We start from the raw sequence: 25,124 nt of genomic DNA, 5'->3' as shown, positions 1-25,124 counted from the left end.
CCATAATAACCAGTAGTGACCTTGCAATATATTGAACATGTATAATTTATTGCCTTTCCTACAATTTTTGAACACGCCCATTGCGCCCGGCTATTGGTTATTGGTTATCGGTTGTTGTTGAGTTTATGCTTTTATGATTTTTATATGTTTTATGTATTAATTCATTATAATTGAATGTATCTAATGTTGTTGTATTTTATTGTTGCATTACTGGGGTTGGTCTCCATGTAAGCCACCCCGAGACCCTTAGGGGAGATGGGGCAGAATATAAGAATAGGTAAAGGTAGGTATAGGTTTTCCCCTAACGTTAAGTCCAGTCGTGACTGACTTTGGGGGTTGGTGCTCATCTCCATTTCTAAGCCGAAGAGCCGGCGTTGTCCGTAGACACCTCCAAGGTCATGTGGCCGGCATGACTGCATGGAGCGCCGTTATAAGAATAGTTATTATTATTATTATAAGAATAGTTATTATTATTATTATTATTATTATTATTATTATTATTATTATGACATGGGTTCATATCATGCAGTTTTGGAAAGAGATTAAGAGATTGGGAGTACCTTGGCCATGGAAAGACTCAGAGGTTCTGGGTCTAATAAGACCTCACAACCTCTGAAGATGCCTGCCATAGATGCAGGTGAAACATCAGATTTCTTTAAATGGCTAGTCTGCACCAATAGAACCTATATAGCTGATTCAGGGGGGAAAAAAATCTGCAATGCAAGTCTGCACCAATAGAAATTTACCTTTTCTATCCACCCTCTGGCAAGGTAGACAGGCGTCCTTACCAAGGGTAAGTCACTGTAGAATTAATGCAGGTTAAGTGCCATGGCTCACTGCTATGGAATCCTGGGGTTTGTATTTAGGTGAGACATTGGCAGTTATTGGAAGAGAAGGCAAAAAAAAACTTACAAAATTACCACTTTCATGGTTCCATAGCATTGAGCCATGCAATTAAAGCACATTAGTCCTACAGTGTAGATGCATACTAAGTAGTGAACTAGAACAAGCAGTTGTAAAGAAGGGAAAGACGGTGTGTTCTCATCATGTTTATTCACTCACATGATCCTGAGGTAGACGGCCCATGACCAGCCGGAGGAGTTTCAGTTCCCAGTCCCAGACAGAAATATCTCAAGTTAGCAGTGTTTATTAGACCATGACATTGTATTTTTAGCCAGTTTAGGGTTCAAGCTGTAAGGAAATGACTACAAAGCACCATATTTCTTTTTGTATGACTATGTGGCCAGAAAAAAACCCACCCATCCTCTACAGAACAGAGCAGGATCTGTTCTTGTGGCTTGTAAGGCGGGAAGGAGCCTCACTCTTAAGCAGAATAGATTATTGAGGTGACTGCTACAGTGAAGATGAGGTCAGAAGAACCATTTCTTTGAAAAATGTATGGGGCAGAGTGAGACTGGGACATAGCTTTCACCCAGTTTTCATTTGTATGAAAAAAACAAGTAACTATTAACACTTTGAACTGGGAAATCTAAGGAATGATGTATTTGTTCCCGTTAAACAAAATAAACACATAATTATTTATCAGCCTTCTAAACGAAGGCAGGGATAACCTTAATCACAAATGGTATGAATTCCTCTGAGCACATGCAGTATATTTTTCTATATGACTAGCTGTGGCCAGCCACGTGTTGCTGTGGCTTATGAGAATCATTTGTTGACCAGAGGGAATAGCAGTAAATAGCCTTGCAGCCTCAAAGGTTGGCCGTTTACTTCTTATGTGAATCCTTATTTGGTGAGCTGGAATACAATGAAATAGGCTTGCTGCTTGGAAGGCTGGGTACTTGCATTCTAGGGAAATGGTTTTTTGGCCAAATTGAATTGCACTAAATACCCTCGCTGCTTCAAAGCCTGGCTGCTTTCTATATAGGGGCATCCTTCCTTGGGAAGGTTGAATGGGACGAGTAGCCTCGTGGCTTCAAAACCTGAAGGTTTTCTATCTAGGGGAAATCTTGGTTGGCCAGGTTGAACAGCACTGAATAACCTTGCTTCTTGCAAGCCTGGCCACTTTCTACCTTGTGGAATTCTTGGTTGGCCAGGTTGAATAGCAATGAATAGTCTCAGTGCAGCAACTATGAATGCTGCAGTTAGTCACCTTGATTAGCATTTAATGGCCTTGCAGCTTCAAAGCCGTTAATTTGTTAAGTTGCATTGGGTGAAGAGGCAAGCCAATGAGATAAACCTTTTTATCAGGGCAAATTAAAATTGATGTATTACTTATTTCTTGATCTCTCTGATAGAGAGTATGGTTTAACATTACATTAACTAGGTCCCATCTACACTGGCATATAAAATCCAGATTCTCTGCTTTGAATTGGATTATGTGTAGACTCACTGGTATCTGAAGCCTTGATGGAATATATTGATTTTGATTTGTAATTTTCTGTCTGTTTTTAATAAAAGTGTTTTGGTTCTATCTTATGATGTTGTTTATTATGTTTACTATGTTTAACTTAGTTGTAGGGGTTTTTTTTTTTTTGACAAATGAATGTTTTTTATGTTCGCGTTGGAAACCGCCCTGAGTCCTCTCAAGGAGATGGAGCGGTATATAAATAAAGTTTATTATTATTATATTATATAATCCAGTTCAATGCAGAAAATGAGGATTATCTGCTTTGATAATCTGGATTATTTGGCAGTGTAGATTCAGTCCCAATTAAGCCTTTGCACTCCATAACCAGTTATTTCCCAGGTCTGATAGAGAGAACAATCAATCAACTAATTAACTGGTTGAGCCTAATCTGTATGCAACAAATTAAAATAAATGAATCACTTTCAAATTGAAAGAGAGTTCGAACAAACTGGTAGAGTTCTAACTGTCATGTCCAGCAGTTGATGGTGGTTGGTGGTGCCTAGCCGTTGGTGATGGAAGGGGTTAATGTAAGACTTAGTTCTAAAGGGCTGAGTAATCTGTAAGTAAGAGTTTACAGGTGAAAGCAATTGAGGGTGGAGGCATGCAAGAAATAGATTGCAGCTGGATTTTACTGGATTAAGGAGCTAGCTGGAGACTAATCTTTGGGTGAAAAGTATTTGTCTTATTTGGCTGTGGATACTGCTGGTGTTTTCCCCAAGTATGTGGATTTTCAGTATCCTGACCTGTCTCCTGAACTCTTGGAATCCTGGAACCTTGAACTCTGGACTGGCTATTGACTACGGTATAGACTCTTGATCCTTGGACTTTAATAATTGAACTCTCAACATTTGATGACTGGACCTTTTTGACTACAGTGTTTTCTTGAACTTGTGTTTGCTAACAGTTGTGATTTATATTCTGTGGCTGAGTGCTATCTTTATGTTTTACATTGGGACTATGAAAACAGCCAGACAGTAAGTGCTGCTTTAATTAAACAGTTTGACACAAGCTGGTTGTTTGTTTTGGTTCATCTCAGCCTGTGTACTGGCAAAGCCCTGGCATTGTGACACTTAACTATCTAACAAATTCATATTAAGTTGTAACAAATTAACTGCAGGACTGATTGAAATGAATGAAAAGATCGAATTATTGTGGAGAAGATGGGAAGTAACCCATTAATACACAATCATACCTTCTAACTTTCCTGATTGGTCTGGAACTCTCTCAATTAATCCTGTGTTGTCCCACTTTTTCAGCTGCTTTTAAAATGTCCCAGTTTCTCTCTCCACCTCCCACTTTCCCCTTTATTCACCTAATACAGACCGATTCAAAGTGTGAAAGTAGTTTGCATACAATAATCTCTGCAGGGAGGTGAGGAGGGAGATGAATCTGACCCTCCTTAGCAGGATCAGACTAAAGCAAATTGCTGCAGCTTCTCTCAGGGTATATCTGCACTATAGAATTAATACAGTTTGACACTAGGTTAACTGCCATGCCCAAATGCTATAGAATCTACCGGCCTTCAACCTTCTCTGCCAAATAGTGCTGCTGCCTTCGCCCAACTTCAATTCCCATTATTTCATAGCATTGAGTTGTGGTAGTTAAAGTGGTGTCAAACTGCATTAGTTCTACAGTGTAGACAAACCCTTAAATAATGTGTTCTTTTTCAGTTGTATTGTTTGCCATCAGGGCTGCACTCTGATATTGCACGTCCTGTTTTTCTTTCATGAAATGTGGGAGGATATGCAACATTGGGTAAATCTGAGTACTGGTTTCCAAGATCTATTACAGAGGTACCCACCCCAGGATGTCCCATGTGTGGTCACACACAGAACATCCAGATTCCAGCCCATGTGTCCCTGCTCCACATGCCCCAGGACCAACGTCAACAATTGTTGTTTTTCCAGCAGTACCAACTCCCTTAAGGCCAGGACCAAAGAGCCTGGAAAACCCTTCTCTTCACTAGCACTGTGTTATGATGAACTTGGTGCACAAAGCAGAGGAAGGTGAACCCACATAAAACACGGCACCCACATAACTTCCTGTGCAGCATGTCTATAGCGAGTGCATGCAGTTTTTTCCTGAGACTAAAGGATTCAAGAAGTCCCACCCTAGTAGGAAAGTACTTTCTTGCCAAGCCGCCAAAGGGAGGAGACAGACATAGCCATCCGCTGACAGTGGCAATCATTGTTTGAGTCAGGGCTTGGAAAGGATTATTATCTCTTTTGATTCAGCCAACATGGTCACTGGGAGTTGCAATCCAAAAAGGTAACTTTTCCAAATCCTGATATGAGTGCCTCAGGGGAAGATGTGCTAAGTCCCCCATCAATTCGCTTATTGTATGTCTAAGGAAAATGAGTTAAGCAATAATTTGTCAGAAATGTGTTGCTCTGGAGTCATGTCAGAGAGCATGACTCTGGAACATCAGCCCCCACTACATTCTTCATGGAGTAGTTTGTGGGGTATAGATTTCCCCATTTCCCTTCTGCTCCTAACCTCAGCATCTAATCATTGGAAACTCAAGAATGGCAGACCACGTCCTAATCAGGTGGAAAAACTCATAATATTGGACCACTGTGGCTATTACGGGATCCAGATATCTTATCGACACATACGAGTGTTACCATACAGGTGGGGTGAATTATCTGTCACAGTGACAACAGCAGCAGAAGCAGAGTTGGACATATGGCAATGTTGCTCATTGTGGAGGTGACTGTACATTGCGCTTTTGCATGATGGAGTTGTGCATTGCTAGTCATACAATGGCACCCATTGGCAAGTGTTGTGCAGTGTTGTTCTTTTCCATGGGAATTGTGTAGCGCAGCTGTAGATTATTTCTTCATGAGGATATTTGTGCTACTCTGAGGGGATGTTGGACTGCAGCCTGGGAGTAGTAATCCAACTACTCCTGTAAAGAACCTTTGAACAATGATGTTAATTTCATGACCTTGTTGAGATCTCGTGCCAGATCAGGAGACACTGACCTGAAAAGTCATCTCGAAACTGCTGCTATGAATGCTCAGTATACTAGTCCTCAAATACAGGATGAACTAATTGTGATGACTCATGGGCCTTGTAGTCCCGTTCCTAACACTGTTGTGACAGATGAAGAGGAAAACTTCGGTTTCCCACCGTTTCAGCCAGAATTGGAGCTGTTTCAGCCAGAATTGGAGCCCTTGCACCTGCAGGAGACTTGCCTTCCAGAAGTCTGCCAAACAAGCCTTGAGCCGAAATCTCCCCCATTTTCTCGCCGCGATTATTATAAACAACAGAAAAGCGCTCAGGAGGCTTCTCGCAGGAGCGCTAGGATAGCTGCCAGGCATTCAGCTGATTAAGCCTGCTTCCCATGGGAAACTTTAGGGAGTCATGCATCTGGACACAGAGAAGGGCTTTCGGTTCTGGTTCCCCAGAGAATTGTTCTTTGGTGGGAAAACGAGATCCTATTTAGGTGTTTTGCCCACGTAGGAATCTTGCGGAGTCAATTCGTCAGCTTCGGGAGTAGGTTGTGTGTGGACTACGCTACTCCCGCTTCCAAGCCCTCGTTCCCGTTTCCAGCCTTGCTTTGCTTCCCAGGACCTTGTCTTGCTCCACGGACATTGCCTTGCTTCCCGGACCTCGCCGCGAATTTACCACGGATCCTGTTCTTGCTCCTCGTTTCTTGTTGCCTTGAATTAAGCCTAGTGTTCCAAGAATCAAGTTTACTTCCAGCCTTGCTTAAGTTTCGTGGACTAAAGGACCTTGTCATCTCCCCTCACTTTGCTTGGCAAAGTGAGTGTTTCGGTTATTGGATTACAACTTTGGACCTTAATATTTCATATTGGACATTGTTTCTTTGGACTAATTTTGACCTTTCCTGAAAGGTCTACTTCTGGACTATTTTCTACACTTGTTTTTACTAACTTCATATACTCTTACAATAAAGATATTAGATAGATTCTGGCCTCTGTGTATGGTTATTGGTGCTCTGCAGCCTGGGTCTTGACACTAATAGACATTTGTGATGATAAGATAGTCCAAAAATTGTTGCAATGCATCACAGTGTTTCTCTATTTTGACAGATGAAACTTTGGATGTGAATACCTCAGAACAGTTATTGCTCTCGGTAAGTTAAGTTTGACTTTAAGTTGCAGGAATAAGATAAGACTTTATAAGCTTTATGAAGATAAGTAATATGAAAGGTGGAGAACTTGTAGGCATTATTTTGAAAACACTGGAAAAAATGGGCTGAACATGCAATATTTGTGTGGACAGGGTTATGATGAAGCTGCTAATATGAATGGTCATATCAGTGGAGCACAGGCAATTACATTGCAGAAATATCCAATGGCTCTCCACCTCCATTGCAATGCTCACTCACTTAGGCCCCTTCTAAGGTAAAGGTAAAGATTTTCCCCTGACATTAAGTCTAACTGTGTCCGACTCTGGGGTTGGTGCTCATCTTCATTTCTAAGCTGAAGAACCTGCATTGTCCGTAGACACCTCCCAAGTCATGTGGCTAGCATGATTGCATGGAGTCAGCAAGTTCAGCAGCTCAGCAGTTTAACTTGCTGAATCACTGTGCGCTCCTTCTACACTGCCATATAAACCAGATTATCAAAGTAGATAATCCACATTGTCTGCTTTGAATTGCATTGTCTGAGTCTACAATGCTATACAATCCAGTTCAAAACAAAAAATCTGGATTTTTTGTGGCAGTGTAGAAGGGGTATAAATTGAGCCTTAGCAAAGACTTGCAGTACTCCATCTGTCAGAAACCACCAAAGAATATTATTATATGTGTGCAATTTCTTCAAAGCATCATCCAACTGAAACTGTAGAAGAAAAATATAAAAGTCTGTTTCCCTGAATCAAGAGTTGCCACTTTGTTAAACTAATTGGTTTGAGCAACATAATGCAGTTTTATGTTTTGTTGAACTGTATAGTATGGTGGTGAGAACACATGAAAAACTAAAAGAGAGTCCCCTATACAAGAGTGACACTTCTTCCTGACACCTTCTTTTAGCTGTTCTGAATGCTGAATTTGTAGTAACCATGCACATCCTAAGAAAGCTTATGTCATAAACCCTTCATATTAGCAAAACATTACAAACAGTAGATATGGACATTTTCTGTATTTTGCAACATGTCAACAGTCTCTTAGAAAAAGCCAGGGAGATGTACACAGAGCCTGTGAAAGAATTTTAGGAAATCTTTGACACAGTAAGATCAGTGGTTGAATCTATGGGTTGAGAAGTTAGAATTCCTCACATCTGTTCAAGGTAGACTTGTAAAATCAACATCTAGGCAACTTCACCAACACCAATGGAATATTATAGGCTAAATCATCCCAATTATGGACTTTATCTGCAATCCGCTTCAAGAGAGGTTTGCAAGGCACAGGGAAGTAATTCAGGAACTATTAATTGTGGCCATTTAAAATCCAACTTGAATAAGTGCACAGAATTTTACAATGAATGCCTTCAAGATATTGACACATTGATGGAAGAATTTGACGTGTTGTGTAGAAAATGAAAAAAAAAATTGCCCCTGTAGAAAAACCATCAAAGGCCCTGAAGCATATCTTGTCAGTGATGGACAGTTTTTTCCCCCCAAATGTGAAGAAGCTTCTTCAGATTTCTGCAACATTGCCAGTGTCAACAGCTACAAATGAAAGGTCGTTTTCAACTCTTAAATGTTTGAAACATACATAAGAATCACAATGGGGCAAGAAAAACTGACTGGACTTGCACTCTTAAGTGTCCACCAAAGTTTATCGATAGATCCTGATTTCTGTCAAAGTGTATGACACACTTTTCAAGTGTTTCCAACAAGCCTTGTAATATTCTTTTGTAACCACTAAATTAAGAGTAATTTTCAGTTTTTTAGATAGACTTAAAACTTTGTAAGTAAAATAGAAATTTGATTTAATTAAGTCTATATAAAATATAAAATGAATCATATAATTTGAAATATATAATATAAAACCATCAAGTGTCAGCTGTTGCTCAAGTGATAGACAGAATATATATATGTGGTGTGTGTGTGTGTGTATCTGTATGTACGTAAACAGAAATGATGCCATGTCCAAGAAAATGGGTGAGCACATGGGAGACAATGATTTCAATTCTATTGTTAGCCCTTGGCAGAGCCACTGAAATGCTTAGATTTACCTATGTGTTGAGTCAGTAGTCAACAGTTGATTCAGTAGGTCTGGTCTAGTTGTGACTAACAGGATTTAGGCCAAAGACGGCACAGACATTTGTGCTTCCACCATATCTAAAGAGGGATGATATGTCAGTTTCAGTTTCTCCCGCATTTGACCTTTGAAAATTTGATATATTCTGAACAAAAGTTAACTCAAACAATTTTTCCTTCAAGCTTAGGATATGAGAAAATTGAGCAATTTTGCTTTCTCTTGCATTCAGATTTTGCAAATTTTGGTAAAATTTGACAAGTCAGATTTTTTTTTGCACCTTCAAGTCATTTCTGACTTATGTAGACCTTAGGCATCCCCAGACTAAGGTCTGTGGGCCAGATACAGCCCTCCAAGGTCATTTACTGTCCTAAACTTTAGACTTAGGGTTGCCTTAAGCCTAAAATGACTTGCAAGCACCCAACAACAATCTGAATGAATTTAACTATCCCATCAGCCAAAAGCAGGCCCACACTTCCCATTGAAATACTGGCAAGTTTATATTGGTTAAAATTGTTCTTCGTTTTAAATATTGCATTGTTCTTTCATGTTTGTTTGCACTACAAATAAGATATGTGCAATGTGCATAGGAATTAATTCATATTTTTTGTAAACTTTAGTCTACTCCCCCCCCCCCCCCGAAAGTCCGAGGGACTGTAAACTGGCACCCTGTTTAAAAAGATTGAGGACCCCTGCTTTAAATCAACACTATCATGATTTTTTCTGGTGTGTCACTCTGTCAAGGTGACCCAGTGGATTTCCATGGCTGAGAGGGAGAAATGAACACGGCTTTCCATAGTTCTAGTCTAAAACTCAAACCACTACACCACTAAACCACTTCACTGGCTGAAATGAATCCCCCCCCCCCAAATAGTTGAGATGGGGACATCTATCAGTTCTGCTTTTTCCTATTGTGGCTCAACCAAAGTATGACATTTCCACATACGTTTCCAATCTCTTACCTGGCAATGTAGACTCGTATAATCCAGGTCAGAGCAGATAATTTGAGATCAGACAGCATAGGGCCCTCCCACACAGCCATATAACCCAGATATCGAGGCAGAAAACCCCACAATATCTGCTTTGAACTGCGTTATCTGAGTCCACACTGCCATATATTCTGGTTCAAAGCAGATAATGTGGGATTTTATTCCGCTGTGTGGAAGGGGCCTTAGACAGCTTGTCTCCTGTACTCCTTACATTTTGAACATAGGAAAGTTTTATTCAAATTCTCAAAACCACAGAGTCAGGGGTGGCTGCCTCGTTCAGGGTTTTTGATAGGAACACATGTGGTCTGTGGATCTGGCAGGTGTTCTTCCTGTTACTGTAGCTGAGGAGGAGGAGGAGGAGGAGGAAGAGGAGGAGGAGGAGATAGCAGCTGGCTGCAGAGCCCAGTACTCCTTGGGCAATGTTTCTCTTTTTTTAGAGTAAGATTCAGTCAGTGCATAGAAGACGAATTTGTGAAAGGAAATAGAAACCCTCCTTTTCTCCTTTGGTGAAGGGCAGGAAATGCAGCCGTGCTGTTTCAGGAAAATCAAAGAAGTTGTTGGTGAATTGTTGATAGAGCATTTGATTTCTTTAAAAGGTTGTTCTGAGCAATGGCTAGGAGAATAAGCGACAATGTCAGACCATTTACCAGCTCTACTACAGAGTCCAGAGGGAGAATTAGTATGTGTGTATTTAGAATTAGTAGAATTAGAATTAATATGTGTGTACTTAACACGACCCTCCTGTTACGCCAGCTCCACTGGCTGCCAGTCGGCTACAGAGCACCATTCAAAGTGCTGGCTTTAGCCCATAAAGTTCTAAGTGGTTCTGGCCCAGCTTACTTATCTGAACGTATCTCCCTCTATAACTGCCTTGGAGGTTAAGATCTTCTGGGGAGTCCCTGATCTTGATCCCACCTCCTTCGCAGGTGTGATTAGTGGGGATGAGAATTAGGGACTTGTCAATGGTGGCCCCTTGGCTGTGGAATTCCCTCCCCAGTGAAATTGGATCTGCTCCCTCCCTCCTGACCTTTAGAAAGAAATTAAAAACTTGGCTGTGGGACCAAGCCTTAGGAGAGTAATCAATGCAATGGGCAAATATGAAGTAAATGCAACATGATTAGAATGGCACTTAGAATATGACTTTGGATCTGTGCGGTTTTAATACTTGATTTTAATATATTGATGTTATGATTTTAAATAAAAATTATGGTTTTTAACATATATGTTTATTTTATTTGTATGTTTGTTTGAATGGCATTGAATTGTTGCCAATTTGGAAGCCGCTCTGAGTCCCCTTCAGGGTGAGATAGAGTGGGGTAAAATGTAATAAATTTAAAAAATAGAATGGATTCATAGGAAGAGCCCTTCTGGGTGAGACCCAAGGCCATCTGAGCCAGCAGTTTGATCAAACTTTGGCTAACCAGCTGCTCACAAGAAACCCACCACGAGAAGAGGAACACAACAACACCTTCCCACTCATGTTTCCCAGTGAACTGGCTTTTAGAGGCACACTGGTTTTGATACTGAAGATATAATGACTAGGGACCTTATCAGAAAGGCCCATGGATTTACCCCACATTGGGGTGAATCTGTGAGCTCCTGGTAGGGGACACGGAGAAGCTGCCACACCACGTCTTTCATCACCCACCTTACCTTCCTCCTCATCTTCTATGGGGAAGCATCACTGCCCAGCTTCCCCCCATTGAAGGGAAGGTAACACGGGAAGGCTCCTGTATTGCTGTAGTGGTGCTGCTTCATCTCCTTTGTGCCCCGGAGCCCAGTTTTGTGTGCTGAAAAGGGAGATGAAGCAATGTACGACAAGCAAATTGACCCATCTGATGATGGCATAGTAGCCATAGACTTGCATCTTTTGGTGATTCCCAGTTACTGTAGACCCAATGAATAATTGGTTGAGCATTATGTTGACATTGGTTCAATGGGTTCACTCTAGTTGAGATCAAAAATAGGATCGAGGCCATGGATTTTATCCTCCATGGATCTATCTAATCAATGTTCAAAAACTTTAAAAGCTATGAAACAGTCTAGACTACCTGAAATAATATATCTCCATATATGAACCTGCCCAAGTTTTAAGATCTTTGGTGAAGGTACTTTTGGTGAGGACATGGGAGATAGCTTATTTAAGTATTGCCCCCAGGCTGTGAAATTTCCACTACGTGGATTTAGATTGGTCCTCTCTATAATTTCTTCCTATTGGCAGGCAAAGCCCTCACCATTTCTTAACAACTTTAACAATAATCCAAAAGCATAAGGTGGAATTACACTCACATATGTCATTAATGGCATAAATAATACTCTAAAGGGACCAGGTCCCATTTGAACATGGAAGCTAAGCATGGCCAGTGTTGGTTAGTGCTTGGATGGGAGAAGTGTCAATGAATAATGTAGGCTATATTTCAGGGGAAGGAGCCAGCAAAACCACCTCTGAGCATTCCTTGCAACTAAAAATGTCTTCTAGAAGCTGTGACCCTATGAAATTAATGGGGTTACCCTGACAGGTGGTTTAACAGTGCAAATGCACACACATCATTAACAATCTCCTGGCCTATGTGGTTTTTATGACTTGTTTTTATGGTTTGATTATTGGTTTTATTGGTTTCTTGTCTTGTTTTTATTGTTCTATTTGGGCTTGGCCCCATGTAAGCCGTCCCGAGTCCCTTCGGGGAGATGGGGCGGGGTATAAGAATAAAATTATTATTATTATTATTATTATTATTATTATTATTATTATTATTATTATTCTCCATTCACATTGAATCTGAGTCTTTGTCTCAGGTGCTCTGATGTTAATCATATGGCTCTGACAAGCAGAATGGTTGTCTAGGAGTGATCTTGGATTCTGAAGGCATTCAGGCAGAGATCAACAAGAGCACCATTGTCAAGTGATAATCGGACTACAAAACAGGGATGAGTCAGAATTTTGTGTGGCTTCTTTTTGATCACAGCTTATTGACAGATGTGATGAAAAGAATGTGAAATTTTAAAATCTAGAATGTGAGAGAATATGAAATGGGTAGATTTGTTCATATATCCACATCCAGGGTTCAGATTGGGTTTTTTTAGCTCTTAAACTCTGAATATCCACAGATTCAACTGTGTGTGAGTGTGTTACTGAACTGTGGGTGACACCTTTTTCTTCCCATAATAGGTGTCTCCTTTTAAACAGCCAAATGGCAGATGGGTGCAACATGTTCCTGCCCACATCTATAGAATTTGGTCTCTATCGGGAGGGAGAGCTTTGTGTGGCTTATTTTTTAAAAGAGTGTGCAACTTTTGCATGAATTTAATGGAAAATATGAATGCAGAAGAAAGCAAAGCAGCCTTTTCAAGACTCAGATTCTCTGTACACAACCCAAGTCGTGGTCACTTCATTGCCTGCATCTCAATCTATTTGTAGTTCAGGGCAATTTTGTACCCTAAATTCATAAACAGAGCATGGGAAATCTCCCAGTTAGCATGGCCAATAGTTGTTTTTTTAAAGTTGTCATTGAAAAAAAGCTCACATTTTTCTAAGCTCTTTCTCAAACTAACCTCACTGATTTGAATCTCCTAGACCAGTAATTCTCAACCTGTGGATCCCTAGGTGTTTTGGCCTACAACTCTCAGAAATCCCAGCCAGTTTACCAGTTGTTATGATTTCTGGGAGTTGAAGGCCAAAACATCTGGGGACCCACAGGTTGAGAACCACTGTCCTAGTCTATAAGCTTGACTAAAGGTGGATGGAATGAAAAAAAGATTTTGCACCCCAGAAATATATGAAGATTCTCAATGTGAACTATACTCCAACACATCTCCAGAGAAGCAACTGGGGAAGGTTGCTCATCCCCATGGAACCCAGCAGGACTGTTCCCTGTTACTATCATGACACTGGATTTGTTCCTCATCACCTACATACCACAGAACCAGGGTTTGAATTTCAACTCATCCATGGAAGCTCACTGGGGGACCTTGGACAAGTTGAAATCTCCCAGCCCTAAGAGGATAACAAGTTAGCCTTGAACAAATACAGTGTTCCCTCACTACTTCGCGGTTCGCTTTTCGAAGACTCGCTGTTTCATGGTTTTTCAATAAATATTAATGTACAATATTTATCGTGGTATTTTTGCTGTTTTGCAAATTAAAAATATTAATTCTAACTCTAGAAGAATATCATAAATCATAAAAAATACAATTTACAGTAAATAGTGTATTTACTCAGAAAGTAGAGCTTGTGCAGCGGCCGTTTGAGATGCTACTTGCCGACGTGAGATTGTAAACAAAATGGTTTGACTGATGGAAAGCAACCAACCAGAGAATGCTGCTCTGTATCCCAGTCGCTGATTGGCTCAGTAACTGTCGCATCTTGTTTTCTTTCATTCGTGCGCAGCTATCTCTCTCCGAGAATGGGAAAGGATTATGTAATGTATAAGTGTGTGGGGAGGGTTTATAAAGACTTAAAATAGTGTATTACTACTAAAATAATGTATAAATATTAAAATAAATATAGCGTCCCTACTTCGCGGATTTTCACTTTTCACGGGTGGTCGTGGAACGTAACACCCGCAATAAGTGAGGAAACTTTTTTTTTAAAAAAATGTTTTTTTAATTATTTCTTCATACAGATAACAAAACAATACACTGCAAACCTTTGCCATCTAAAAGATAACACAAAAACTGATTACAAACTTTATGGCTGGGATACAGGTTCCAATTGTGATTCCCTTTACCATATATTTTAATTAATTAATTAATTACCCCTTTAAACCCCCATCCCACCCACCCTTACCACCCTCTTCCAACCATCTTCCCACCCCCATCTGGGTTACTTGAATCAATACATTGATTTAATTGTCTGGAAGGCCTGATTTAAAGTTTTGTATCTATCTTTTCCTTCCGTTTTGTCGATTAGGCAAGACCATTTCCTATGCCAATCTTGTCTTGACTGAGTATTCAAATATTTATTTTTCTTTTCATGGATGAAATCATTAATTATTCAGAGAGATACGACCACCAGGTTTTCAGGTCCCACCTTGTTTTATCTTTCCACCCTCTGGCAATTGTGGCATGAATAGCGGCTATCATACATTTTAATATATCTGACCATTGGTTGTTCCCCTCCTTTACCTCTATGTTAAGGGATAAAAATCGAGCTTTATCCCAATAAAACTTTTGCTTTATTATTTCCTCTATTACTGCTCTAACAGTATTATAGTATTTTTGGATTTCAGAGCAGTCCCACCACATGTGAGGGAACTGTATTACCAATAAAACCCTTGAAAGGGTCACTTTAGGGTTTCCATGGATCAGAAATGGGTTGAAAACACACAAGTACATGGATAGAAGGATAGTGATACTTGTTTTAAAGCAGAATTTCACTTTCAATGTCATTCTAGATGTGCAATTTTCATTTCATCAGTGATTCTCAACCTGGGGTCCTTAGATGTTTTTGGCCTACAACTCCCAGAAATCCCAGCCAGTTTACCAGATGTTAGGATTTCTGGGAGTTGACAGCCAAAAACATCTGGGGACCCCAGGCTGAGAACCACTGATTTAGGACAAAGTATGCTTTATGCACTCCCTCTGTATTTTGTTTTAAGAGAGGGTGGAAGAAGTCCTGTCACTGCAACTTTTTTGCTAAATTCCCATGGTGCTAATGCTACATTTCGCCAGTTTAGCATTAGAGGCTGAAGGGAAATAATAAAAACATCCTGTAAATCATGTTTTTTCCTATTTCAAGGCCCTTTTCACACTACATTTTATAGAATTAAAATTCCACTTCAAATTCTACTGACTTGACAACATCTCTGAAATCCAGGGGTTTCTAATTAGTTGAAATAATAGCGCTTTCTATCTGAGACCCCATCTACAGTGCCATATAAAGTTCAGATTATCTGCTTTGAGCTGGATTATATGGCAGTGTAGATTCATATAATCCAGTTTAAGGCAGATAATGTGCATTATCTACCTTGATAATTATCTGGATTATATGACAGTGTAGATCCAGCCTCAGACAGCAGCCATGGGAAGGTAAGTTTTGTTTTGCTGGCGTGCTTAATTCTTCCTCCTCTTCACCTTCCTACCTCACCAAAGATAGGAAAATGTCTTCTAGAAGCTGTGAAAATCTCTCTGATTTTTTAAAGAATATACTATGTAATCAGTGTCAAACTTCTCACCTTTTCAGGGGCTGTGTATGCTCACTCAAGGAGGGAAACAATGTGTGGGTTGTGTGAGGTACATCTTAGGCCAAGCTGGGTGCCAACGGGAGGAGAATGAAATATTGTTAGGTCATTTCTCAGGGGAAGAAACAGTCACATTAGAGAGGAAAATGCCTAGGTTGGCTAACTTTAAAGATTTCACTAGCAGGTTCCTCTACAACAGAGATGTCAACCATAAGGGCTGACAGTTAGAATAGCCAACAGCTCAGGAAAAAACATATCTTGGCTGTTTTTGCTCTTGAGAAAAGTAAATGGAGGGAGGTGTATTATTGTTTTTGTATAGTATATTTTAGGTAAATATATGATACTGATTTATTATGAAGCTGTGACTGTGAAGCTGTTAGCTCTAGACACACCAAAAAGTGTCCTGCCCTGTATGATACTCCCCTCCTACAAACATACTGTGAGCTCCAATTCTAAACACGGAAGGTTTTACTCTAAGAGCTTTATCGCACAAGGCAGGAAAATCTCAATTACATTTGAGTAATAGTGCTTTCTGTTGAGGCTTATTGCACAATGACATTGTTCTTTGGTTGTTGTCCCACAGGCGATGGCTTGAAAAGTAATTTATTTATTTATTTACAGTATTTATATTCCGCCCTTCTCACCCCGAAGGGGACTCAGGGCAGATCACATTATGTACATATAGGGCAAACATTCAATGCCCATAAACACATTGGACAGAGACGGAGACAACAGACAGATGCAGAGGCAATTTAACCTTCTCCTGAGGGGAATGTTTGATTCTGGCCACGGGGGGAGCAGCTGCTTCATCATCCACTCTGATGGCACTTCCTCACTTCCTCATTCCAACGTTGTAAATTAGTTAAACTTGCCTCCCCACTTTTTTTAATAAGTGGTACCTTATTTCCTACTTGATAGATGCAACTATCTTTCGGGTTGCTAGGTCAGCAACGAGCAGGGGCTATATTTTATTTTTAATTGACGGGTGCTCACCCTGCCACGGGCTGGCCTCGAACTCATGACCTCATGGTCAGAGTGATTTATTGCAGCAGCTGTTTACCAGCCTGCGACACAGCTCGGCCCCCCTGCACCACAGCCCCCCCAAATGTTTTTGCCTTCTTTTCCCTCTTCTGCCAGCTATAATTTCCTGTGTGAAAGTTCAGTTGCATTGTCATGTTGATTTCGGTTGGGCTGTGGGCTTGTGATTTGGGTGGAAGACCCAGCCTTCTTCTGTTACTACAATGATACAACTCCATTGTGTGGTAATGCCTCATATTCTCTCTCTTTCTCTCTCTCTCTCTCTCTTTCTCTCTTTCTCTCTTTCTCTCTCTCACGCACACATGCCCATACTCACAACCATGATGCTGTAGGATCTACATACATAGAACTGGGGGCCCTTCCACACAGTCATATAACCCAGAATATCAAGGCAGAAAACTCCACAATATCTGCTTTGAACTGGGTTATCTGAGTCCACACTGCCGTATATTCCAGTTCAATGCAGATAATGTGGAATTTTATTCAGATGTATGGGCGTGGAAGAGAAATACAAGAGAGGACAGGACTTTTTGGTTTTGAGCTTCTATGATTCTCTCCTTTATGTAGTGCAGTGGTTCTCGAAGTGTGCTCTGTGGAGCCCTTGAGGCTCTGCAAAACACTCTGAAAGGCTCCACGTTTCCTTCTTTTCACCCAAGTGTTCCCTTCTATTCCTTGTTCCTCCCATCCTGCCTCACCCTCAAAAGCTTTTCCCCCTCAGCTCTCCCCAAAAGTCTTTTTTCCTTGCCAAAAGCTAGCCTCCGGGGTTGCTCCAATTACTATTATTATTACTGCAAAGGCTGGATGGCCATCTCTTGGGGGATGCTTTGATTGTGCTTTTCCTGCATGGCAGAACAGGGTTGGACTGGATGGCTCGGGGTCTTCCACTGAAATACTGTTACGTTTATGTTCTTCATTTTAACTATTGTGTTGTTATTTCTTTCCCTTTTTTTTGCGCTACAAACAAGATATGTGCAGTGTATGTAAGAATTTGTTAATTTTTTCAATTATTACACACACACACACACACACTCCATTCATCTGCCACTGGCCTGTCCCATCTGTCGGATTTTTAAATATGTATAGGCACATTAGGCATTAGGTAAACCGTGATCTGTTTTGGTGTCCCGGATTTCGGTGGGGCATCCCGATCCATTTTTGGGGAGCCTCCCGAATTCAGGAGGACAGAAATTCATTTTTGATCTGGGCAGGAGGCCAAAAGATTCAGAATTCAACACCTGGAGAGTTTCTGCTTTAAATCCATACTTCAAAAAAGAAGGCTCTGGTTCCTCTGAAAGGCTTGAAAGTGTGCAGGAATTTTTGATGGTTTGACATAAAATATTGCGTTCCTGAGCAAAGCAACTTGGCTTTTTTTGGCAGATCCATAATTTAAATAAATGTAGTGATGGGGTAATGGATGTTCAACATTGGCAGTTGCCAGATAAATAAATGTGCTATGATCTATGTTAGCCAATACAGCTTAGATCTTGCCTTGTCCGTGTATGCGACAATCTTACTGTTCAACTATGTGTGACATCTGCAGTCATGTGTATGTAGGGTTTAGAAGCTTGTGTGGGATGCTTGAAGTGCTGTTTCTTTCCTTTCTCATCCAAGTTACCACCTCTAAATTGTTGTTTCTTTTTCTTCCCACAAAGGAGGTGTATTTCTTTATTTTAATAGGGGCGAATTTTGGTAAGAAAAATGTTCCATGTGGAATGAGAAGAGTTTATTCTCAAAAATTTCTCTTTCGGCTTGTAGCATGTTGCAGTTTACTTTGCATATTAAAAGAACACACCTCAGATCAGTCTGGATGTTCATGAGACTAAGCATAAAGTGCCATTGTGTGACTGCACTAAGACTCTGTCATTGCTCTTTGGTTTCATGCCTTGGTACAGCAAACTACATAACCAGTGGACTCGCACAACCACACATTCTTGGACATGAAGAGGACACAGGATTGCAGTGTTTCTGGTTGAAGACTTTGTTCACCAGTTGCTTGGCACCCCGCCGAAAAACATAAAATTGTATTATTTGTTGTGAGTCCCTCAGTCCACAAAGTTATGCCCTTTCCCCACCCCCCACCTTATGTTTTGGTTTTTAAATACCATTTAGCCTAATGAAACATTGTGGAGAACTCAAAGAGAAGCACGTTTTTGTGGAATTTAAGATGGAATCTATGAACCATACCTGCATGGATTTTGGTTTTGCCTTGAATACCCTTTTTGAAAAATCTAGATGGTTAACAAATAAATAAAATGAAACATACCGAGTCTTTGTTATTTAAAAAGTATGCTGTATTAAAAATAAATTCATCACTGTACATTGTAGAAAAGGCATATATATAAAACATGCATTATACTTATCTCTTCCATTTAAAAAGACAAGAACAGAACAAGTTTGGAAAGACTATTTTCAAAGCAGAAACAAGCTGTTGCATTGGTCTCAGAGAAACACTCTCAAATAACAATTTTCAGTGGCTGTCTTACAAATATTTATCCAGAGCTAGGAAAAGTTACTTTGGGTAATTACAATTCCCTGAACCCCTTCAGTCAGCAAGACCAGTGGCCAAACTGGCTAAGATTCCTGAGAATTATAGTTTCCCTAAAATAACTTTTTCCAGGTTTTGCTGTTATCATACACCCATTTGTTCCTGTGCTCTCCTTTACATACCAATCTCATTAACTCTCTGGTTTTGAATAATGATTTAGACAAAACATATTGTACTGGGAACTGAGATTACTAGGATAGATCAAAACAGATCTGCTGTAATGCAGTTATTGGCCAAGAACCCAGATTAAACATATACCTATAGCATGGCTATGCTTTAATTCCCTATCCAACTCCTGAAGCCCACCTTAAAAGCCAGGAGTGATACAACTGCTGCTGGTAATTGGGATACTAAAGGATGACGCGACCAGGCCACTCCTGCCAACAAGTGAGGCTGCAAGAGGCAAATGCAGAGGTTCCCATAGAGACTTGTTGCAATTCTTCATTGTAGCTTTGCTCACTGGTATGAAAGGGCTTGTGGCAGTATCCTGCTTGTTATCACTAGTAATCTCAATTGCTCTGGATGGCTGGATGACTTTTAAGATGAGTTTCAGGGTTGTTTATTGTTGTAGCAATGATGACATGATTGCAAATAAAATAAAAAGCAGTAATGATTACCTAAGTCTAATTTATGACATTTTAAGAAACAACCTCATCAAAAGGGCCAAAAATGGCTGCATACACCAGTTTAGCCCAGGTCACCCATGGAGCCTATCAAACGATGCCGACGGGGCTCCGTGGGTGAAGTAGGGCAGAACCAGCACATGCTGCCACCGCTTCCCGTGTTGCCATAGGAAGCCATGGGGTGAAGCCATGCAATCAAGGCTTCCCTTCATGGGATTGTCCTGTATTAGATCCAGTCAATGCGGTGTGTGGGGCGCTGGGTTCCCCACACTGCTTAACGATGAGGAGTGACTTTGGTGGCCATGTGACAAGGTCCTAACAGGTTGTCTGCCTGGCTTGGCTACAGACAAAAATCACACCTTCAGTAACTTGGCTTAAGAACTGTATGCATTCCTGCCCCACCATCCTGTCTTTGAAATTTAACTTCTGTCAATCAGCCTTCCCATTGTGGCACTGCAATGCTGAGGAACAATTCAATCTTTCCCTTTTCAAGGGATTTTCTTGATGGAGACAGAAGCAGTATGAAAACATTCTACAAAGCAAAGCAGATATATATTCAAGGTGAAAGAAGAAAGTGCAAAAGCTGGGTTGCAGTTAAACATCAAGAAAACCAAGATTATGGCAACCACACCTACTGACAACTGGCAAATAGAAGGAGAAAACGTGGAGGCAGTGACAGACTTTATATTTCTAGGCACGAAGATCACTGCAGATGCAGACTGCAGCCAGGAAATCAGAAGACGTTTACTTCTTGGGAGGAGAGCAATGGCTAACCTTGACAAAATAGTGAAAAGCAGAGACACTGGCCACGAAGGTCCGCATAGTCAAAGCAATGGTATTCCCCGTAGTAACCTATGGATGCGAGAGCTGGACCATAAGAAAGGCTGAGCAAAGGAAGATAGATGCCTTTGGTGCTGGAGGAAAATCCTGAGAGTGCCTTGGACCGCAAGAAGATCCAACCAGTCCATCCTCCAGGAAATAATGCCCGGCTGCTCACTGGAGGGAAGAATATTAGAGGCAAAGATGAAGTACTTTGGCCACATCATGAAAAGACAGGAAAGCTTAGAGAAGAGAATGATGCTGGGGAAAATGAAAGGAAAAAGGAAGAGAGGCCGACCAAGGGCGAGATGGACGGACGGTATCCTTGAAGTGACTGGCTTGACCTTGAAGGAACTGGGGCCGATGACGGCCGACAGGGAGCTCTGGCGTGGACTGGTCCATGAAGTCACGAAGAGTAGGAAATGACTAAACAACTGAGCAGCAGCAGTTGTCTTGAAGCATCTTATGCTGCCACTCAGGCCCGTAGCCAGGATTTTGTTTTGGGAGGGGCTGGGATTTTGGTTCGGGGGGGGGGGATGAGTCTGAGCAGGGGAGGGTCTACCCTAGCAAACCTTTTGTATCATTATCCCAATAGCCCCATGCATATGGAATATATTGAGCATGGTGATCAGATCATGATATGAATAAACATAACAATTTAAATAATAAATGTAAGGCCTTCTCGCGGACCACCCTGAGAATTTCGGGGGGGGGGGGCTGAAGCCCCTCAAGCCTCCCCCCCCAGCTACATGCCTGCTGCCACTATTTGGTTTCTTCCAAAAATGAGTTAAAGAAGTAAATCTTTAAGACTTTGGTTGCCTTTGGTTAATAATTAATATACTCTAGAAAACCATATAATACAGCATCATTGTCCACACCTCAAAAATGTTCAAAACATGGTTTGAGCAGAAAAAAAATGCCTGGGTTACAAAAAAAAATTAATATGTATACATGTGACAGAAAAGGAAGAAGTTTCCTAATGAAAACTGTAAACATTGGATCACTTGAATTCCAGCTTGGAGGGAAAGACTGGATACAAACACTACAGCACTACACTACACTATACTACACTACACTACACAATACAATAGTACATTTCTAGACTTCAGGGGAGATCTAAAAATATATCATTATCTTGTTCTTCTGTCCCTTACCTTCACCTAGACCCAGTTGCTGAACTTTTTCTGGTCCATTCAGTAGAGGTTATAAGAAATTGTACACCGACAACATTTGCCTTGTCCCTAGTGAAATATTTTCACTGCGTCTGACTATTAGCTATTGGTTTTGAGTATGTTTTAATGTATTATATGTTTTATGATTTTATGTTTATATGTTTTAAATGTATTTATGTGATTGTATTTTACTGTGTTGCTGGGCTTGGTCCCCATATGAGCTGCACCGAGTCCCTTCGGGGAGATGGGACGGGAATAGAATACATTTTATTATTATTATTATTGCTGTTGTTGTTTTGTTGTTTTTGTTATTATTATTATTTATTTATTTATTTACTGCTATTGTATTTAGTGAGTTGTATGCAAAATACAATCCTCCAACAAATGTTTTTTTGAATAAAACATTTTTGTGCCTATTTTCACATGAATTTTTGAGGGAAGTCCTAAAATGAGTAAAATCCTTAAATAAAATGAGAAAAATATCACTGAAGAAAAATAACATGGTGGGGTTTTGGGGGGTTCCCAAAATGCAAAAACAAAATAAACAAATATTTAATCCCTATACAATTTTAATAGATGTCAACACTATTAATTAAGAACCGAGATTGGATATCAATACTGGATAATGCTGGCATAACTGCTACTAAGCCGACAGGAGAACCTGTCACATATCTGCTGGAAAAGAAGTTTTCCTATCTATCTTCAAACAGCTAATGGTAGAAAGGGAGGTGTGACACATGTCTCTTTTCCTAGAATTTAAGCACTTTCTGAGAGAGCTGAATAGATTTCAGAATACAAAGCAGATTGGGCATAACACTTCTAGAACATATCTAAAAAGACTTTTTTTTTTTTTAAAAAAAAGGAAGATCCTTTAACATTTGATGGCAATGCACATGCAAAGCAGTTTTAAATCAGTTTAAACCTACTGGCTTTCGTTCAAGAGATGAGAACCATAATTTTCAGAAGATGAAAAATCTTCAAAACCATTCAGATGACAATATCCTCACAAAGTTCTAAGATTTGAAGGGAGGTCACATAGTACTTTTCAAACTGGCTTCAGACTGTCTGAATTCTGCTGCATCAATGCGCGTGACATCTCCCAGAAAATGAAGGCGGCATTCCCTTCTCATTTCAGCCCCATTCGGTGCTCACCACGGACGATGTGGGAAGAGAACTCATATTTGTCCTGACTCCTGTGCCCACACACATTGCATTCAAAAGGGTCACGGAAGCCATGGCATCCCATGTGGATGGTGAACATGACATAATCCAGAAAGAGGACACGGCAGTGGTCACATCGGTAGACGCCAATGGGTTCACCTTCCTTGTTGAAGACCTTCAAGACGTCACGGGGACAAATGGCTGGTGACCTGAAGATGTCATATGCTCTGGAGTATTCCTTGTAGGTCAGAAGCCCATTTCGAGCCTGCAGAGCAGGGGAGGCTGCTTGATTGTGATGATAGGGATGAGGCTTGTGTTCTTCTTGGTTGCTATCCGAATCTGTAGAATCCTGGCCACTATTGTTTGGAGAAAGGCCTCTGTCAGAAGACATAGCCTTGTCTCTCAGCTGGATAATGTGGCTTTTTTCTACCTCTTGTGAGTTACTGGTGATCACTTCAGTGCGGGTGAGTGCCAGAGGATACAGGCTGCTGATCACAGGCACCATCTCAGAGGTTGGGGCTGCTGGTGTCTGCACAATCGGGCGCAGGGCATCCACCCCAAGGTAGCCAATAGCATTGTTGATGGCTTGATCCAACATGCCTCCTTGTAGCATGACATCCCTCTCTTTCTCATACCCAAAGCTAGAGCTATAATTCACTTCAAAGCTGGGACGTTTCTCACCTATGGGAGAGAACATTCGAGAAGTTACAAGGAGAAATTCCAGGACAGTGTACTTCATGTTGGATGAAAAAAAAATACAATGAAAGCATTGGAACCTCTTGCTCATAATCTCATTCTTTCATTACCATTCGTTGTGTATCTTCATTTCTCTGAAGAGCTAGAAACTTGCTATTTTTTGTAAAAAAATGAAATTATTATTATTATTATTATTAATAATAATAATAATAATAATAATAATAATAATAATAATAATAATAATAATAATAACTTTATTTATATCCCTTCACCATCTCCCAGAAGGGACTTGCGGTGGCTTACAAAAGCACGTAGTAGTGCAGCAGAATACACAAGGTACAGTAAAATACATAAACATTTATAAGACAATAACAATGTCAGTTTACATAAAACAAATATACATAAAAACAGCATATAAAAACCCCTGCCGTGTTTCCCCAAAAATAAGACAGTGTCTTATATTAATTTTTGCTCCCAAAGATGTGCTAGGTCTTATTTTCAGGTGATGTCTTATTTTTCCATGAAGAAGAATTCACATGTATTGTTGAACAAAAAAATGAACATTTATTATATACTGTACAGTAGTTGTTATCACAAACCAGCATAACCAGACAAACTGTGAATCCTATCAAGAATTTCTTGTTACTACTATTATTTCCATGTACAACACTCTATGGTGTGTACATTTACCGATCCTGCATGCTCTGGTGTTCTGTTTGGCGGGCATGCTTCCAAACAAAAATTTTGCTAGGTCTTACTTTTGGGGGAGGTCTCATATTTAGCAATTCAGCAAAACCTCTACTAGGTCTTATTTTCTGGGGCTGTCTTATTTTCGGGGAAACAGGGTAGTAATTTAAATAAAATACTCAATAAAACGCAGCAATAGCTGCGGATTAAAATAGGCCATATCAATTTCAGTCATATAAAGTGCCAGAGTCAAACAATTCACTTGGTCCTCAAGTTTTAACTGAGGTTTTAATCATGTTCGAAAGCCTACTTGAAGAGCCATGTTTTCATTTTTCCCTTAAAAACATTGGAGTGTGGGGGCTAGGCAAATTTCTCTGGGGAGGGAGTTCCAAAGCTGAGGGGCCACCACCGAGAAGGTCATCTCCCTCGTCCCCATGAACCGCATTTCAGATGGAAGTGGGGACGAAAGGACGGCCTCTCCAGCATATCTTAGAGCCCACACCAGTTCATAGGGGGAGATGTGATCTCGAAGATAGGTTGGACCTGAACCATGTAGGGCTTTGTAGGTAATAACCTGGACTTTAAATTGGGCCCGGAAACTTGTTGGCAGTCAGTGGAGCTGCTTTAATAATGGTGTGGTATGTTCCCTATAGCTAGCCCCTATTAGAAAAT

The 25,124-nt window shown here is 40.5% G+C and overlaps 1 protein-coding gene and 1 long non-coding RNA gene across 3 annotated transcripts in view; one reads left to right on the top strand and one right to left on the bottom strand.

Annotated features, from left to right (window-relative positions):
- The first annotated feature begins 1,276 nt into the window (after positions 1–1,276).
- LOC134299997 (uncharacterized) lies at positions 1,277–19,016 on the top strand. Its single transcript, XR_010007264.1, has 3 exons — positions 1,277–3,173; positions 6,430–6,473; positions 18,642–19,016. It is a non-coding gene; the product is annotated as an uncharacterized LOC134299997 (long non-coding RNA).
- A 2-nt stretch (positions 19,017–19,018) lies between these two features.
- ikzf3 (IKAROS family zinc finger 3) overlaps positions 19,019–25,124 on the bottom strand; it is a 55,708-nt gene continuing 49,602 nt past the window's right edge. For both annotated transcript variants that reach the window (XM_062984488.1, XM_062984490.1), the window contains one exon: positions 19,019–23,750. In XM_062984488.1, the coding sequence (XP_062840558.1) occupies positions 23,035–23,750 (716 nt within the window). In that variant the 3' untranslated portion in view covers positions 19,019–23,034. The remainder of the gene's footprint in view (positions 23,751–25,124) is intronic.

This window comes from Anolis carolinensis, chromosome 6 (assembly GCF_035594765.1).
Source record: "Anolis carolinensis isolate JA03-04 chromosome 6, rAnoCar3.1.pri, whole genome shotgun sequence".
Classification (NCBI taxonomy): domain Eukaryota; kingdom Metazoa; phylum Chordata; class Lepidosauria; order Squamata; family Dactyloidae; genus Anolis; species Anolis carolinensis.
The sequence above is the reverse complement of the archived record's forward strand: the minus strand, read 5'-3'. Positions and strand labels throughout refer to the sequence as shown.